This window comes from Merops nubicus, unplaced genomic scaffold (genome assembly GCF_000691845.1).
Source record: "Merops nubicus isolate BGI_N331 unplaced genomic scaffold, ASM69184v1 scaffold5484, whole genome shotgun sequence".
Taxonomy (NCBI): Eukaryota; Metazoa; Chordata; class Aves; order Coraciiformes; family Meropidae; genus Merops; species Merops nubicus.
In genome coordinates, this window is record NW_008603491.1 from 11,423 (window position 1) to 29,480 (window position 18,058).

The window sequence follows — 18,058 nt, forward strand, 5'->3', positions numbered from 1 at the left end:
TATTTTCTTATGACCTCGTCACATGAAAATTATCCTGAGATAATTTCATCCCAGAAGTGCAGAAGTTTTGCTGTCCTTTCTAGACAATGTGCACAGAAGCATCCCCAAGTCACCACTTTGTCATTTAGTAAGTAGAGCTGTTGTAGCAGGAGAGTTTTAGTCAATTATTTCCCTAAAACATGGGAAACCCAGGCTGGAGGAGGCTCTGGGCAGCCTGATCTAGTGGGAGGTGTCCCTGCTCGTGGCAGAGGGGTTGGAACTGGGGGATCCTTGTGGTCCCTTCCAACCCTGACAGATTCTGATCTGTTTTAGCAGAGGACTCAGTAGTGTTGGCTTGATGGTTGGACTTGATGATCTCTTAGGTCTCTTCCAACCTAAAGGATTCTATGATTCTAAGTCCCTGCTTTAGGATAAATACAGGAGGAGATTGGGGGTCTCAGCCATCACAGGTCAGCTCTTTCCCGGCACCTTCACCTAGTTTTATTCTGGAAAGTTTTCATTTCAAGCTGCAAAAACCACATTAAGGACTGGAGATGGCATACTGACTCTGTGGAGTTGACTCCAATATTCAATAGTACTTAAACACAGGAATGAGGCTTCCTCCAATCCCATTTTGGTGTTCTGGCTGCAGGTTTCCAGGATTTGGTTGCAGTCATTGAGTGCTGACCTCTCAGCACAGCATTAAGTTGGGCTGGCTTAGGGTTGGTATCAGTCTCAAGCATATTTTTCTGGTTTGGGTTTTGGAGACACGTTGTGTCTTAGGAGGAGTGGGCTTTGGATGGGAGTCATGAACAGGAGGCTGAGAATTAGGAAGATCTCTGTTATAGCTGGGTCAGTAGTGCAGGGAGCTAATACAGGGAGGCAGATTGACCCCACTCCTCGTCGTCTGTCTCACTGGAGAACATCTGTTTCTCTGGTTTATCCTGCAGTGGAGGGATTGCTGGGCTAATTTAACAGGGCCATATGTTTTTCCTCCAACTCAGTTTCTCTGGGTGGGGTGATTCTAATGTTCTGTGAGTGCCAGACTGAGGCCATTTACTCACCTATTGCAGTGGGAGGAGTTGGCAGCTATGGTGCAAGGAGCTTTTTTCCTCTTGCAGTGGAATGTGTGTGTCATTTCTAACTGCAAAATCAAAAGGGACCATGTGATCATGCAGTACAGAGAGATGGTTTAGTATCTATAAATGCTTTCTGCTTCTGTGTTTCCAGCCTCTTCTCCAACGTTAGTCCAGGCTGCAAAGCCAAGTAATGGACGATATAGAGACTCTGAGATTTGCATCTTTAATGGATTTGCATTTTTCAGATGGCCAATAATTTACCTCTGAGCTTCTCAGTGAGCAACCAGCATTTTCAGGTCCTCGTTTAGATTGATCTGCTTTATCCTGGGTTCACGTTTGCATAGTTTGAATACTTCAACAACCTTCTTAGTAAAAGAAAAAGAACTCTTCAGTAACCTGAGCTTGAAGTGGGATTGTAGTTCTGGGAGGTTACATGGTAAATAATGAATCTAAACTGTCTCCATGAGCTAAAGCTCTGATGTGGCTCTTTGCAGGCTAAAGGGAAACTAGAAGGACTTGGGAAGACTACTCAGCACTAGTGAGAGGGATGAACATCCTATTATCCTACTATTCAAATACATTTAAGACTGATAGAGCTCTCTGAAGAGGATGGGCACAGCCCCCTTCCTTCAGAGGGACTGCCAGATGTGGGAATCCTGGGGAGCTCAGCAGGGATTTCAGCTGGCAGGAGCCTGGGACCTGGCTGAAGGGGTGAAACAACAGTTGCCTGTTTTCCTGGCACCTCTGGTGCAGAGGTGGGGAAGCTTTTCCACCTTCTGTGCCAAGAACACTTGGCTGCATCACTCCATGTACTCTTCCCTCTGAGCAGACGAGAGAATACAGCGTGTCTGCCACAAAAAGGAAGGACAAAAGATGTGGTGTATGCACATGTCGACAGGCACTAATATACTTGTCCTTGTGCAGCTCGTGTTTGCCAAGAGAAACCAAAACTGTGTGCTGGGGTAGTGATCTGTTGAAAAACATTGTCGTGGGAGGATGCTGGTCCCTGCCCTGTGCTCCTGGGGACCCACCAGCTCTGTCGGGGGCAGCTTCTCCCGGCTGGGATGGGGCTGAGCTGAGCCTGGTGCCACCCTGGGCTCTGCTGGGGGCTGCACTCCTGGCACCAGCAAAGGGCAGATTGCTGCTGCCTCCCGGGGCTTACAAAATCTGCCTGTTGACTGGCAGTTATTGGTATGCACAAAGGTTTCCTTGGGCTCTGAGGAGTTATCTTGCCTGTGAAAGAATGGAACAGAGAGAGGAGTGATTAAACACAGCAAAGTGAGGCAGCAGTGCCCAGGGCAGGTGGTGATGTGATGTTCCTTTTGGTCTGAAGCTGCTGTTCCTTATTGGGAAACTGTTTGTTTCAGAGTTCTGTGCTGTGAGAAAAGTCTATTAAAATGAGGAAGGTCTTTGAAGGGCTGTTGTGTGAACTGGTACAGCATGTTTGGCTTTAAACTGCAGGATTGGAGAACTGGATAGAGAAAATCCCTACAGGGGACCGATGGCAATGCAGGTCTAATCTGTGATCAGAATTTAACAAACTGTGTCGTTTTGTAGCAGGTTTTTGTTTTTATTTGCCCTCCTGGTTTGTAAGCCTCTTCTTTAATCACTATCCACACATGTCTGTGTTTGTAAACGTGTGTGTGTGTGTATATACAGGGAGAAACATTTCTGCAACAAAATCAAGCCAAAGCAGAGTATGTTTCTCTTCTGGCAAGTGGAGTGCAGAGAGAGAGAGAATCTGGGTAAGAGCTGTGTGGAAACTACAAACTCCTCACTGCCACACAGTGATCCAAACTGGATCTCAGGGCTCTAAGGAAGGAAAACTTTTGGGTTTGGGTTTTTTTTCCTCACTTCAGGTTGTCTAATCCCAGTGTCTGGGAAATCAGTGATTCACAGATCCCTCTTAGAAGTTCTGCTCTCTGAGTTTACCTGTACCTCTGTGAAAGGAAATTAAGGGACAGGTTTGTGCTATGAAACCAGTCAGCGTGCTGGTAATGGCCAGTTTAGATGGAACCACCTTCTCTGGAGGGTCTGGGGAGGTTAATTATAAAATTAGTTGTATTGAGCTCAGTGAATATTGGCTGCACCATAGCATTTCTTTGACTTCCTCACTGATAACTGTTTTTTCTATAAATCTGTTGACATATATCTTGCCTAACTGTGCACTTTGCAGTCAGTAGGGGACTAATTTACTTGCAGGATGCATCTGTTTTCAGAAATGTGATTGCAGCAGCTTTCCTTTCTTCCCGTGGTCATCCTGTGTGGATGGAGACGTAGCCACATGCTGGATGCCACAGAAGACATCAACAGAGTATTAATTTTCCAGGCTCCAGCTCTCCCCGTGCAGTACGAGCCAGACTTCAGCCTCCTCCCTCTCCTCTTTTTCCAGGGTTTGATGCCTATTTTACCTCCCGCACCCTGGAGAACAACAGAAGGAACGTGTGGTTTGCAGAGTACTGGGAGGAGAACTTCAACTGCAAGTTAACCATCAGTGGGTCAAAGAAAGAAGACACGGACCGTAAATGCACAGGTAACACCTGCTGGAGGGGGAGCAAGAGGGGGGGGGAGACAGGGAAACAATAAATCCAATTTTCTGTGTTGTAGAGAAAATGGAACAGCAGCCTCAGCCCTAGAGGACGAGAGAAGTAGATGAGAGGAGTCCCAAAATACATTCTTTTATTTCTTCCTTTTTTTCTGGCTGTCCATCCAGCAGGAAAATCAATGTTTTCCCTGTGACCCAGAAATACTTTTAAGTGCAAGATGGCTTGAGGGTTTTTTTGTTGTTGTTTTGTTTTAGACAGAGAATATTTCCACCCCTTGTGCCTTATCACCCAGCTGCACGTCACACCTTGGCCACCAGTTGTGTCATCTGCTCAGGTCAGGTGCTAACCCTGCATGGCTGGATTTAGCTTCTGAAGGAGAGGCACCTGTAGGAAAAGATTAGCCCAGAGTAAAAGCTTTTCATTTTAGGTAGCATAAAGTTGATCAGAGTTTTGTTCTCACTCATGTCGTTTAAGGAACTGGGGTTAATTAACCTTTTTTTGCAGCCTGAACCCAGTGGCACAGAAGATGCACTGGCTGTGTTTGTGCCTGAGGTCTGTGACCTTCAGCAGCATCTTGTTTGATGCTCCTTGTATTACTTTCTGACAGACTCACCCTTTTCCATTTGAGGTACCACCCACCGTTTGAAATCCCAGTTTTTCCAGGAATTCCTGGTTCTGATTACATGGAGATTCAAGGAATTATTGTTGGTTACAGAGATGCCCAAGGAACAGTGGGGGTGGCTCAATTTTTCACAGAGTTCTGCACTTCTCAGCACCCCCCTCTGACCAGGCAGCTCTGTGAACCTGAATTGGTCGTTCTGAAAGGAGAGGATGGAAGAGATGTGTGCTCTTGGGGTTATTCACACCTCATCAAGTGCTGCCAGATGATCCACAGGACGATGATGCCACTCTAATGATATTGTGCTTAATTCAGGTATTAGGTTGGAAGGACTTGTCTAGAGAAATCTTTCTAAAACTCAAAAATGCAAGGAGTCTGCCCTCAAACTGCTGAGCCCGTGCTGGTGGTGTGAACCTCTGGGGCACGTGCTCAGAGCTGAAGATGCAGCAGGCAAGTTTTGGGCAGGATGTATCTCCTGTGATGCTGATGGCAGGGCCAGGAACTGGCTGCTGTCCCCTTGCCTTCCCCTTGCCTCCCTTTGCTTTTCCTTCCCTCTCCTTTTAATTTTTCACAGCAGCCCTTTAAATGTGTTATGTTGAATAATTGCCTTGAATTTTGATCAAAGGAAATTAGTTCATAGGAGGATACGTTTTACTTTGATTGAAAATTGATGAAAACTTTCCATATTTCATATCATCTGCTTTTTGGTTTCAATTCATGGATGGGAGTAGGAGTTTTGTACGTAGAAACATGCAGTTACCACTGGGGATACACTGCTGCTAAATTTGGCATTTGGAGTCTCCCTCGAAGGCTGGAATTCAACTAAAAATCACTAGAAGATCTTCAGGAATTCTTGAAAGCATCTTGTCACCCTTATCATGTATGCCATTATTTTATTCCAGCTGCCCACAGGCTGTGCTTGTTGATGTGGATGTAAAAGTGGTGTCTGCCTTTCCTCAGCAGAGATTCAGCAGAAACCTTTGTTTTTTTGATGGCTAACTTACCCTGTTGAGCTGAAATGCCACGTTACAGCTCAATATTCTACCAAAAGACAAGCCCTGACATCTTCCTTCCCTCTTCTCCAAGCTGGAGTAAATTGTGCATCAGAAAAAGCATTAGCTCTGAATTATACTGCCAGTGTGAGAGTCGTAATATCCCGACGACGTAATAATATTAGGAATGATCATCACCTTTATTTCACCATTTGATTGGTAATTTGTAACCTGGAGCAGTGCTGAGCTCCAGGGCATCAGTTTCTGCCCTGGGAGCAGCTGACTTCTTCAGCACAAAACCTTCTGAAACATTCCTATAGGCAGAACTTCTACACTGGTGTCATTTTATATTTATCTAACCATGAGAACTCTTCCCTGCTTGGGATGGGTGAGATAGAGAATGAGGAGAGGAGAACACATTGAGCCCACCCCACCTTATTTGTAGATAAGATTAAATACAATACCCCACCATAATTAGTAGTGCTGTTTGTAGCACGTGACTGATTTTGGGATGGTTCAGGGCATGCTCCAGTGCTGTGAAGTTGTACTGCTGCCTCCTGTGCTTGCCCAGGCCCTGGAGTTGCTGCTTCTACCCTTGAGGGATGCTGTGGTTTGTTTGTGAGGAGACTTCATCCAGCTACATGGGCAGCCTGATGTAGTCACTGACCCAGCCTGACAGGAACAAGCTTTGGCTTTAAACAGGTCATTGGTTTCCTTCTTGCTGCTCGTGTTTAAGAATGCTACAGAGATCCACTTAGCATGGAATCAGCATCATGGGATGTTTTAGGTTGGAAAGGACCTTTAAATCTCATCTAGTCCAACCACAACCACCCATCCACATCCCCAACCCCTGTAATGTCTGCAACTGGAGCAGAGCCCTGGCCAACCTCCCCTGGGATGGTTCCAGGGATGGGACATATCCCATCTCTCTGGGCAGCCTGGGCCAGGGGCTCAACACCCTCAGTGTACGAAATTTCTTCCTTCCCTCTAGTCTAAGTCTCCCTCTTTTAGTTTCAAACCATCCCCCCTTGCCCTGTCCCAACAGGCCCTGCTCAGAAGTCCCTCCCCAGCTTTCTGGCCCCTTAAACTACTGAAAAGCTTCAAGAAGGTCTCCCTGGAGCCTTCTGTCTGGGCTGAACAACCCCAACTCTCTCCTGCTGGCCTCCTAGCAGAGGGGTTCCATCCACGTCAGTCCTAAAAGGCCATGTCAGACTCATGGAGCAATATTTTGGACAAAAGGATTTTACAGTAGCATGTGTTATGTTAAAGCTGTTTTTATGGGAAGGGCTGAGCAGAACACAACTGTCTTTGCAGGGGAAAATGCAGGATGTGCTGGCATTGTGCTGTACACCTCAGAGCAGACAGCCCAGGGTGCTGCCCGGACACCCAGTGCCCATCAGCAGGGTCATCCCATGGGTGCTCCAGATCCCAGCAGTGACATCTCCACCTGCAGAAAGAGGTGGGCACCAAGGAGAATGGAAGTGCTTTGGGTAACAGAGACCAGCTCTGAGAGCAGCCAGTTCCCCAGGGGTGCTGCCTGAAAAGGGGACTGCAACACGTGGCTGCTCTCACCTCCTAAACACTGATTTTAATTCAGACAGCTTCACACTCAAGGACACTTGATGAAGTGATAGAAGGGTGATGTCACCTTGGATGTCATTTATCAGAATGTAGATTACTCAGAGCTTTTCTAATTACCTGCAAGTGTAATCAGTCTGAAGGTACCACCCAGATGATGGCTCAGACAGTGACTTGCTCTAAAGAAAACGCTGGGAGAAAGGTGCCTGGGAGATGCAGTGACAGAAACTTAGCAAAAGGATTTGTAAAAGAGATTCTGTTGTGCTTAGAATTTAAAGTGAAGAAGAGAAAATGCCTCGGAGGGACCCAGATTCACTCTAAGCAGTGGTTAGTCAAGGTGCTGAAGTACAGAAATACTTTGTGTGAGGCTGCTTGTCACAAATCCTGTATAGAAACAGCAATTTGCTCTAGGTCAGATACTCAGCTCAGATGCCCTTCCCCAGCTGCCCCTGGACACAGCAGGATTCCCACGCCCATGTCCTGGGGTTTTGCCTGTGCTTTTGTGGTGTGTGATTGATGACATAGGCCCAAGAGAGGGAAAAAAAAAAGGCTTTTGGTTCACTCTTGTTGCAGAGATTGCTCTCTGCCTTTTCTCCTCCAGGCGCCGAGGTATGAAATGTGGCTGAGGGTATGTAATAGCTCAGTACAGAGAGGATAAAGACAAATTTATCTTCTTTTGCTGGCCCCACAAGCTACAAATAAGGTTAAAGGGCAGACTGGGATGGGAAATTTATCTTCTCAATCACATCCCATGCTCTGTTGCAGGTAAATAAGTGCTTTAGGTGGCTGTGTTCCTGCCTTGCTCGTACTCCCTGCCTGCTCCTCCCTTCCCCCCCAGGACACCCTCCTCATGTCCCCTTGCTGCTGAGCAGCTGATCAGTGCTGGTGTGACACACTTTCACTGACAACTCTGCTTTTTCTTTTCTTTCTGGTGGTGATTGTCCTCCAGGCTGCCTGTGATCTTGGTCATAGGCTCCCTCTCAAACTGCAATGTTCAGAGGGGAATCCAAGTCACATCTCAATATGCTCACCAATAAAGAGCTTTTTACCAAGCTCAGCTCATCCTTGGGTGACTCCTCTGGGCTGATACAGCTCCAGCTGTAGCTCAGATGTACCTCAGCTTGCAAGTCAGTCAATTCTTGGCTTCAGTTAGAAACCCAGGATTTCAGTTCTTTTATTAGATTTCATGACATCTGATTTTGTAAATATTTCAACACTCCTCAGACTGCCCTAAACACACCAAGGCTAAGAAGGAAATGAACCATATTAGGCACTAGCCTGTGACTTGATTGGCTTTGTGCAGCTTTCTCCACACAGTATTTTCCCTGTCACACTGTGCAAGTATGCATTAGAGCTTAATGACCTCTGTGCTTTCACTTCAGAAAGTTAATCTCATTTAACATCATAGTGCTTCAATACCTGCATCAAAATTCCTACAAGGATTGGTCCAGCCAGCACTAAACCAACCCTGAAGAGTGTGTGCTTAAGGAAAACCAGTTCTGTGAGGTGTCAATGACTTCCACTGGTGGTGGCCATCCCAGTGCTGAGGGTTTTGTGACTGTTTAATGCTTCAGCACTGGCATATCAATGAGATCTATTGCATATGTATTGATAGGAATGTTGAATGCACAGAAAACATCTCAGGTAGGAAAATTAGGTTGGTTTTTCTAATCTAAAATCTGTTTTCTCAGACACAGACACACACCTGAGGACAGGAGGGGTTGTGGTGGGTTGAGTCAGTGTAATTCAGGAAATAGTCATTGCCTTATTGATGGAAGTGGGTGTAGCATCACAACACTCATTGCCCCAAAGCTTTCTGTAAACTGCCAAGTTGTCATTATTATTATTATTATTATCCTTATTATGTACTGTTGCTATATCTGTTAATGGAATAACCAATTTTCAGTAGGACTTTCTGCTCCTTTTAGATTTTACTTTAACACTCATGAGTGAAGACCAGCTACAGTAGAGGAATTTTATTTTATTATTAAGTTCTCCTAGATGTGGAATATGTTGTGAAGCATTGAGAGCCTGGTTTCCAAAGCCTGCTTAGAGATGGTGAGCTGATTAGGCGTAGTTAAAGCTGATTAGAGATGGTTAGCTGATGAGGCATGGTTCAATCTGGCTCCATCTGCTCTCTGTGGGTTTGGGTGGTGTGCTGGAGTCCCTGAGTACAGCTGTACCTCTGCACACCTACTGCTGCAGGTGTTTGGCTGTGCTAAGTGTGCACCAACACAACATACACTGGGCTTGTGGTGATAGGACAAGGTGTAGTGGCTCCAAACTGAAGGAGGGGAGATTTGGATTAGGAATTAGGAAGAAGTTCTTCACTGGGAGGGTGGGGAGACACTGGAACAGGCTGCCCAGGGAAGCTGTGGATGCTCCATCACTGGAGGCCTCCCTGAAAGTGTTCGAGGCCAGGTTGGATGGGGCTTGGAGGAACCTGCTCCAGTGGGAGGTGTCCCTGCCCATGGCAGGGGGTTGGAACTAGATGAGCTTTAAGGTCCATTTTATCCTGGCACAGAATGATGTTCTTGTGTGGTTAGCAGTAGAAACTTCAAAGTTCCTCTGCACTCCCCAAGGAAATCCATGGGGATTAGATGATGGTCTGGAGATAAAGGCTTTTGTCTGTAATGAGATCTTCTGAATCAGGCTGGGCTGAGCAGAGGACTGTAACTACATCTCTCTATTATTGACTCTTCCATGTCTTTTAAAATGACAATTATATTGCAAAGAGGCCTGATTGTCATAGTCTGCTTGTTTAAATTACAGTATTTACTCGAGCACATTTAGCTTTTCTCAAGCTCCAGTACTCAGCTGCTTTCAAACAAAGAGCTTATTTAAAACCCTTCAGACCACACACCTCCTGTGTGCACAGTGTCTGTACCACCGGTGAGCATCCAAGGAGTAATAGCTCTGATCTTATTTTGGAGAGCCCTGGCTGCAGGTTTTGTCCATTAAAGACAGACCCATTTGTTCTGTGCTGTTGTGGGTGTTTCTGCAGAGCTGAGTGGAGCAGCTGGAGCTGCACAGCCTGAGCTCCCTGCACTAGGAGTAGTTAGAGGAAGCTTCAGGGTCATTATGAAACAGCCTATATGGGCACTCACACAGCTATGGACTAATAATTGTAGCTGTTGCATCACAGATGTCTCTGTGCTCACAGGCACCAGGTTTCTAATGATGCTAAATATGCTGGAGATGGATGCAGGGTATATATTTTTCTGTCAGGCCTTAACCAGCTGCTGAATTCTAACTTGTACAAATAACTGCAGCTTGTTTGATACTGGGGAGCATTCAGCAATCTTTAAATTAAATCTCTTGTTAAGGGTGACTGTTGCCAGGTTCTCAGCAGCCCTGTTATGGGAGTTCCTTTGCAAACGTGTTTAATCCTTCAGAAACTGAACCAGTGTCTGAGTTCATCTAAAAGAAGCACCCATGAAGTGGGATTTTGGTGTCTCTCTGTATGATTTAGATGCCACTGAAATTGTCCCTGCCATGGTATTTATACCTCATAACACATCCCCTATGTTATGTGGTGATCATCCAGGTGTCCAGACAAACCAGCTGAAGGAGAGATGGTGGGAAAATGTAATGTGAAAAATGGTGTTTTTGGCTCCTTTTCCATACAAGCTGTTCAGGGTCACCTTAATGGAGATGCAAAAAGGGTGCCCAGGAGTTCTTCAACTTGTATTTCATTTCCATGTCATCTGAAGGAGACTGCACGAGAGGAATCACTTCTCATTGTATTCTCACTGCTCTGGGTTTGGGGCTTTTTCCTCTCTTTGTTGCAGTGTTTTTCTCATGTGAGGATTTGCCTGAAGCCAGAGACCTAGCTGCTCTGCCTCTTAGGAATCATGATGATCAGCACTTGAGACTCTAGTAGGAAGCGAGGTTAAATTATGTGTCATCACCTTCAAATAGATCTTTTGGAAGCAAATAATGCTCATGTCAATAAATTGCTTTCTGGCTTCATCCTGCTGGTGACATCCCAAGGTACTCGGTTTCAAATCCATGGAACAGAAGTGCAGTCTCTTGAAATCACTTTGTGTGCATGTATCTCAGGTGTCAGCTGCTTCATTGCTGAGGAAAATAATGTGGTTGCATGGCTCCTGAAGATCACCAAGGTAAAAAAAAAGCAAGCAGCAATCTTTAAAGAACAGGGCAAGTCCAAAACCCAGAAGATTTGCACGTCCCAGTGCAAACAGGGGTTTCCATTTACCTTCTGTGCTTTTGGTGAGTTCTGGCAGTGTGGAGGGTTGCATGCTTTCTTGCTGGACCCAGCTCCCCAGTTCCACGTTGGTTCTTTCTCTTGCACCAAGCTTTGCTCTGCTGAGACCCTCATGATGCCCTGACGTGGCTGGGCTGGGGCAGGACTGGCCCTTGCCAGGAGGCACAAGCAGCACCAGTGTTGCTGCTCTTACCTGTAAGGAGCTGATGACTTCTGTGGGTTTCCTTCTTTCAGGAATGGTTGATAATTGACTTTTCTCAGCACCCATATGTACAGGAGCTGTTCCTGAAGCATGTGGTAAAATTTTCTTCCTGGCTTCTTCAGCTAAACCTTATAGAGGGAAACATTTGCCACACTAATTTTGAAGTTGGAATCACAGTTCTGCCCATCACTGAGGTTTATCCCTGTCTGAAAGTGGAGGCTGGACCTGGTTTGCTGCTCACTGGGTTACTGTGATGGCAGTTTGATGGAAACTGGAGGGAACACTTCAGCCAGACCCATCTAATTGGGTATTTTAATTTCTGGGGGGTCTAGTGTCAAAGTTTGAAGGCTATTTGCCATCTATCAAATATGGCAATTGCTTTGCAGGCTCTTTGCTAGTTCAGATTTGGGCTAAATTCTAATTACCATGAAATCTCTTTAAAAGGAAACTCAGCCTGTGTTTCTATGAAGGGGAGGACACTGAATAATTGTGTGAAATTGTATCATTTCATGCATGTTTTCCAGGTGGGCAGCTATGTTTGACTCCCTGTCTGGATTTATTGTGCACAAATTCTTGCTGTTGATACTCAGCTAAATGGCTCTTTTCAGTACAGGAACACACTCTTGTTGCTGGAAATTCCATTAAGTTTTCACAGCTTTATTATTTTTGTACTTGGGCACTGGTAAGGTTGCTTTTGGAGGTTCCTAAGTGGATTTTGCTCAGGTTCTTTTCACAGATATCTTCACTGCTAAAGGTTTTCTCCCTGCTGTGCTTTTGGCCAGCCACGCTTCTGGAACTTCATCTGCCCAATCAGTATTGTTTGTGTGCAGGATTTCAATCCCAGATCCACTTCCCCTGGCACACAGCTCTGTTGCATGGCTAATTTAGTTATGTAGCTGAGCTCAGACCACTTAAAAGCATTTTCCTTGTCAGGGCCTGGAAATGGAATAAGTTCTGTAATCGATGGGAAGGGAGTGAGATAATGAAAAGGACAGGACGTGGATCTTCACAGTCTGGAAGCTCCTGCTCTGCTGAGTTATCTGCTGGATTTCCATGTTTCCAGTGTAGCTGGGATTTAAAATTGAGGGTCTCAAATATAATGTGTAGGTTGGGTGGATCAGACGCCAATGGTGCAGTTTGGTAATTACAGAGGGAACCAAAGGAGGAGGAAAATTGTAGATAATTAAAGATATTCGTATCAGGGGATTATATCTTTGCTTATCTTCAAACAAATCACTTTTGTGGACATATTTAGACATTCTTCGTGCTTACCAAATTTCTGTAAAAAGGTGGTGATCTCTCTGTTTGCTTTTATTTCTTGTCTACCACATCTCCACTCATGGAAAAAAAAAAAAGGATTCTCTGGGTATCTGCATTTTTTAGTTCACAGAGTCATTAGCAACTTGATTTCCTTTTCTTATTGGTATCAATCAGCTAATTTAAATTCACTCATCCCTATTGCTGATTAAGGATGTTAAAAAAGGAATTTTTTCCACTTGTATCCTCCAACTGAACATTTACTTTGATTGAATATCTCCAAAATACTGCAACAAATGACTGCAAGGGCTGGTTTCTTGGAGCTCCTGGCAGTACCCAGACCTGCAGGTGCTGCAGGAAGGTGCCCAAGACCCATGTGAGGCTAGGAAGAAGGGGGGTGCTGCAGGTGGAACAAGGGGGACGTGGTGTTGTCACCCTTGGAAAATAATAGCTTGCCCTTGAGGTGCTTTCATGGCTGCAGCTCAGAGCTCTTCACAAGCAGTAATTACCTTCCAGGGAACCCTGGTGAGGTGGGTGAGGATGATCACACCCATTGCAGCTGGACAGATTGAATCCTGCAGGTGTGACTTGGACAAGGGAAAGGAAGAAGCTAGTGGACCATTTCAGGGGAAAAAAACCCACTAAATTGAGGTTATCTGCTTCTCAACCTCTTGTACCTTACTTCAAGCCCTGAAAAGACTGTTTGGTGTGCTGCTGAATCACAGAGGCACAGAGTTACCTGTTCACACAGCCAGAGAAGCAGGAAGGTCACCTCATTGCCTGGCTCTGCACTCACATTGCCAGGTTACCTCCCCAGCTGGAGTCTGAGAGGGAGAGGATGGTTAAGGCATGAGTTCTACCTCTTCAAATATTTAGCCTCACCATTTTTTTTCTCACTGCTGTTGAGTTCTTTTGGCTCTTAGTGGTTTAATTTCTGTGTTCCAATTTTCCATCTGTGAAGTGCCTCCCTTCTCTCAGGGTTTTTTCTATGCCCTGGTCTGTTGGATGAGAAGATCTCCCAGGCAGAGGGTTTGTGGTTTCCAGCACACTGGACACTGCAGTGATCAAGGGGTGACTTCCAAAGCCTTGCTACCCCCCTGCTGCAGCTGAGATGACATTAAGTGTTTGGATTCCTTAACTTCTCACCTGCTACAATATTTTCAAGGCAATCAGTGGATTCTGAAGGACATTTCAGGCTGTGCAGGCTGAGGAGAAGGGGAGTGCTTCCTTCATGCAAACACACTGAGCTTCCCAAGGTGGGGTTAACAGCAGGCATGGTTGCTTGGTTCTCTGGAGAAGCCCTTTAGTAGCATCTCTGAGGTGATCCTTCCTTCCCTCCATCTGGCTCTGTCTTTCAATTAGAGAGTGGGATTTGCAGCAGAACAAACCATCAGCCTTTAAAATACCAGCTGGGCTTTATTTTAGATGCTCTCTTCTTCCAAAGACGTACTTTGGGAGCACGCAGAGTCTGGTGGAATGATCCCTGTAGGTTAGAGGTTGAGGTCTGTGATTGTTGTAGGGTTTCTTTCTCTGGATTGTGGTAGAATAACCCCAGGGAGGAGTGTTGATGATTCAACTAGTGGGGAAGGAGGTTTGACTGGTTTGACCATAGCCCAAAACGTTTTGTGCTACTGACTAAAAGGTACAGAACCTTCAATGTGCTCCAAGAGGCTGAGTTTGAATTTGCTGTGGGGAAAACCCCCCCTATCCTGCCCGTCCTCGTGCGGAGACGTGTGCGTGTCTGTTTCCGTGGCGCAGGGCAGGAGAGGATCGGGAAGGACTCGCCCTACGAGCAGGAGGGGAAGGTGCAGTTTGTCATCGACGCCGTGTACGCCATGGCCCACGCCCTGCACCACATGAACAAGGACCTGTGCACGGACTCCCCCGGGCTCTGCCCCGAGATGGAGCACGCGGGAGGCAAGAAGCTGCTCAAGTACATCCGCGGCGTCAACTTCAACGGTGAGCTTGGGACCACCACCCTGGGAGGGGGGACGCTGTCTCTGCTTTCCCCCTCATTTCACTTCATCCCTTTTTTTCATTCGGTGCAGAGCAAGGCTCTTTTATTGTTACACCAGAGCTCGTGGCAGAAGACCATGTTTGTTTAGCATCTATCTGAAAACATCATGTTTCAGCCAAGGCAAATTGGCCACTACGGCCCAAAGACAGAACTCGCTGCTGCTAGTTTAGGATCCCTTCCAGAAGACTGATTTCCTCTGGGGGAGAAACAAATGGGTAAAAGCCTCAGCTTGTCTCTGACTCAATATTCCTGGTGAAACCCTGGAAGTTTGTTAGCATCACACGTCATTTGTTTTCCTCTTTATTTGTATTGTTCCCTGGATTTGGGTAAAACTAACTGGGTGAAATTCTGGTACCCTCACTAGGCAGAACTAGGGGAATGATCATCCCCCTGTGTTTGGCACTGGTGAGGTTGCCCCTCGAATATTGGGGTCAGTTTTGGGCCCCTCACTCCAAGAAGGACCTTGAGGGACTGGAGTGTATCCAAAGAAGAGTAACAAAATGGTGAAGGCTCTAGAGCACAAGTCTCATGATGAGTGGCTGTGGGACCTGAGATTGTTTAGCCTGGAGCAAAGGAGGCTCAGGGGAGACCTGGTTCTCAACAACTCCCTGACAGGACCCTGGAGCCAGGTGGGGGTCGGGCTCTTCTTCCAGGGAACAAGCAGTAGGACAAGAAGAAACAACCTTAAGTTGTGCCAGGGGAGGTTAATTTGGATGTTAGAAAAAATTTCTTCCCTGAAAGAGCTGTCAAGCCCTGGCTCAGCCTGCCCAGGGCAGTGGTGGAGCCCCCATCCCTGGAGGGGTTTCAAAGCCATGGAGATGTGGTGTGAGGGACACGGTTGTGTGGTGGGTTTGGTAGTGGCAGTGTTGGGTTCGTGGTTGGATTTGGTGATCTTAAAGGTCTCCTTCAACCAAAACAGTTCTATGCATGCTCAAGAGAAGGGAGGACAGCTAAAGGGCCAGAACTATATGATTTAGCCAGAGCAGTTACTCCAACCTCCATTCCTCTAGTAAGACATCAGAGGAGGTGAAGCACCCTGGGGGTGAGGATGGGAGCACTTCATCTCTTTGTCTGCTTCTCACTTCTCCACCTACTTTTCCCCAGGGTGGCAGTGATGGTTTCAACTCCAGTTTCAAACCCCCTGTTTCAGGCAGCACAGTGGCCTTCCCTGTATTATTTTCTCTGCACTGCACTATGTAAATCAAGCCTAAATATTAGCAAAATTTCCTTACCTCTGTTTCACTGTAATTGTATTAGTTTCACTAACAAACATTCCCCTGCAACCAGCTCGGAGGCACCAGAGCAGCGACACTGCAGCAACCTCGTGGTGTTTCTCCTTCATAAACCTTGTTAATGTCCTTACTGGGAGGTCTTACTGCTTTTGCCCTAGCTCTCTGCAAGATAGAGATCTGAGAGTGAACCAGGAACCAAAGATTAGACCTCCAAATCTGTATGGAGAACAGATTTAGAAGAGTACTGAAAAAAAAATACCCTTGTGAGGGTTTGCAGAAGCTCCACGCCCATTGTTGGGCAGCACAGTGAGGTGTTCCCTGCTGCCAGCTACTAATAACATCTTTATTAATAAACCTTAAACCCACAGATAGGCAATAGGTCCTGGGAGATTTAAGGATAGGAACACAGATGGTATTTGGTGGTCAAGCTTGGTCATTTGTGCCAAGTGGATTTTTCTCTCCTGTGTAAATCTTCCAAACAGCAAGGTGAATATGAGGATATGGAGATTTCTTTCCTTGAATTAAGTGGTGGTAACTACTGAGAGGAGCTAATTTTGAGGTGAATGATCTGAGGAGGTCTGGAGAGTTCTACTTTCTTAATTTTTGGAAGGTTAATTGTAAAGGACAAAGCTCCTATAGCAGAACAGCATTCGTGTACAGTGTTGGGCCATTTTGGCACTGAAGAGCAGTTTGCCCACGGTCATCTCTGGGCAGCTCTTGCATGCAAAGATGCTGAACAGTCATCTCAGCATTTTAACAGAGCTGAGAAACAGTTTCTGAGAAACAGTTTCTGAGAAATGGGTTGTCCAGCTGATGTTGCCTGCTGTCCATCTCCAAGAATTGGTTTGCATCTGCTTTGGTTTCTTTATTTGTGTTTCTTGGGCTTTTAAAAGATGATTTTTTTAGCCCTCCATTTGTGATTGATTTATGTGGCCATCTGGGGTTGTTCTTTGTATAGATATAACTCATGTCCAGCACAGGGACATGGCAGTACTGGTTTGCTGCTTAGCACCTGAAGGAGAACAGTGACAAAACTGAGATAGCCAAGAGAAAGTAAAAAGGTTTAAAGCTATCTGAATGCAGGGATTTTCTGTGGGAAAAGAACCAATCCCTTTCATGGTTCTTTTTCCAGAGTTGAGCTTTTTTCTTGCTGTATCCCTAGTGCACAACTGCACACGTGTTTGTACACCTAGGCTGTGTAGTCACTCAGCTGTGACCCTCCTGGGGCTTGTTCCTCAGGCTGTGAAGATGCTCTGGAGCCACTTCCTGCTATTCTAGAAAAGTAAATGCCCAGAATTGCTGTGGATTAGTTCAGTCTTCCCCGTGGTGCTGGATATGCAACCATCATATAACTCACCAAATGAAGGGAGCCAGCCTGAGAAATGCAGGGAATGGAAGAAGCAAGGAGAGAGGCTTTGGATGGCATGGGTGCTGCATCCCTGTGACAGAGCCTGGGAGCTCCTGGGACAAGGGTGCTGGTGCCTACACGTTCCTTGGCCCTTGTCTCTTGGCTGGGAGGGCAGGGACAGAGGAACTTGCTGCTGGGCTGCTGTCAACTCTCTTGGTTTTAGCCTTGATCTTGACCTGCCCTTCCCTGAGCCAGCGGTGCAGCCCTGCAGCTCCATCCCATGAGGGTTAGGACTTGGAAAGCAATATTTAGGTTATGCTTAAAATCCTCTTCCCCTGGTCTTCTCCTTAAATTTGTAGCCAAATCAGAAAGTAGAGCAGTGGGGGTGTTTTCTCCAAACTGCTTGCCAGAGAGAAAAAAAATGTAGTCTATTTTCAAGCATCCTGAGCCCAAGAGCTTGAGATCCTCTTTGCATGTAATACATCTTCTTGTCCCCGTGCAGCTGAAATCCTCCTGTCTGTACCTGCTTTGGGAGCCTTTTCTTCCTCACAGAGGTAATGACATTCATGCAGAAGGAGCTCCAGCTACGCTTTAATGAAGAGAGACAGGATTTGCACTGGGAGCTCAGCCTGAATTTTGATATCGTCACATTGCCTGGAGAACAAAAAGGAAATATGGAAAACTTCAAACCTCGAGTGCTCACGCAGTGAGATTCTGAAAATCTCCAAGTGTAAAGTGCTTGCATTTTTTTTTTTGCCAGTGAAAAACCTAAAAATTCTGTTCATATGAGCCCTTCACCTCCTCAAACTTCAGCAAACGTGGGCTGAATGAGGAAGGAACACCCTGGCTGGTTCCACCTGGCTAACACCCTCTCCTCCCATTAATTCATTTCTCATCTTGTGATGATTAAGAGATTGAAGTCCTACAAACTCTGTCAGATGGTGTCTTGTTTTTGGAGTGCATCCTGCAGGTGGAAGGGTG

At 46.1% G+C, this 18,058-nt stretch overlaps 1 protein-coding gene across 1 annotated transcript in view; it reads left to right on the plus strand.

The window, feature by feature from the left end:
• Positions 1–328: 328 nt before the first annotated feature.
• Positions 329–18,058, plus strand: part of LOC103771378 (metabotropic glutamate receptor 7-like) — a gene marked incomplete at both ends in the record, with an annotated part of 78,990 nt that continues 61,260 nt past the window's right edge. Inside the window, 5 exons of the mRNA XM_008938670.1 lie at positions 329–373; positions 1,983–2,020; positions 2,718–2,803; positions 3,451–3,591; positions 14,239–14,439. Coding sequence (XP_008936918.1) covers positions 329–373; positions 1,983–2,020; positions 2,718–2,803; positions 3,451–3,591; positions 14,239–14,439 — 511 coding nt within the window. The remainder of the gene's footprint in view (positions 374–1,982; positions 2,021–2,717; positions 2,804–3,450; positions 3,592–14,238; positions 14,440–18,058) is intronic.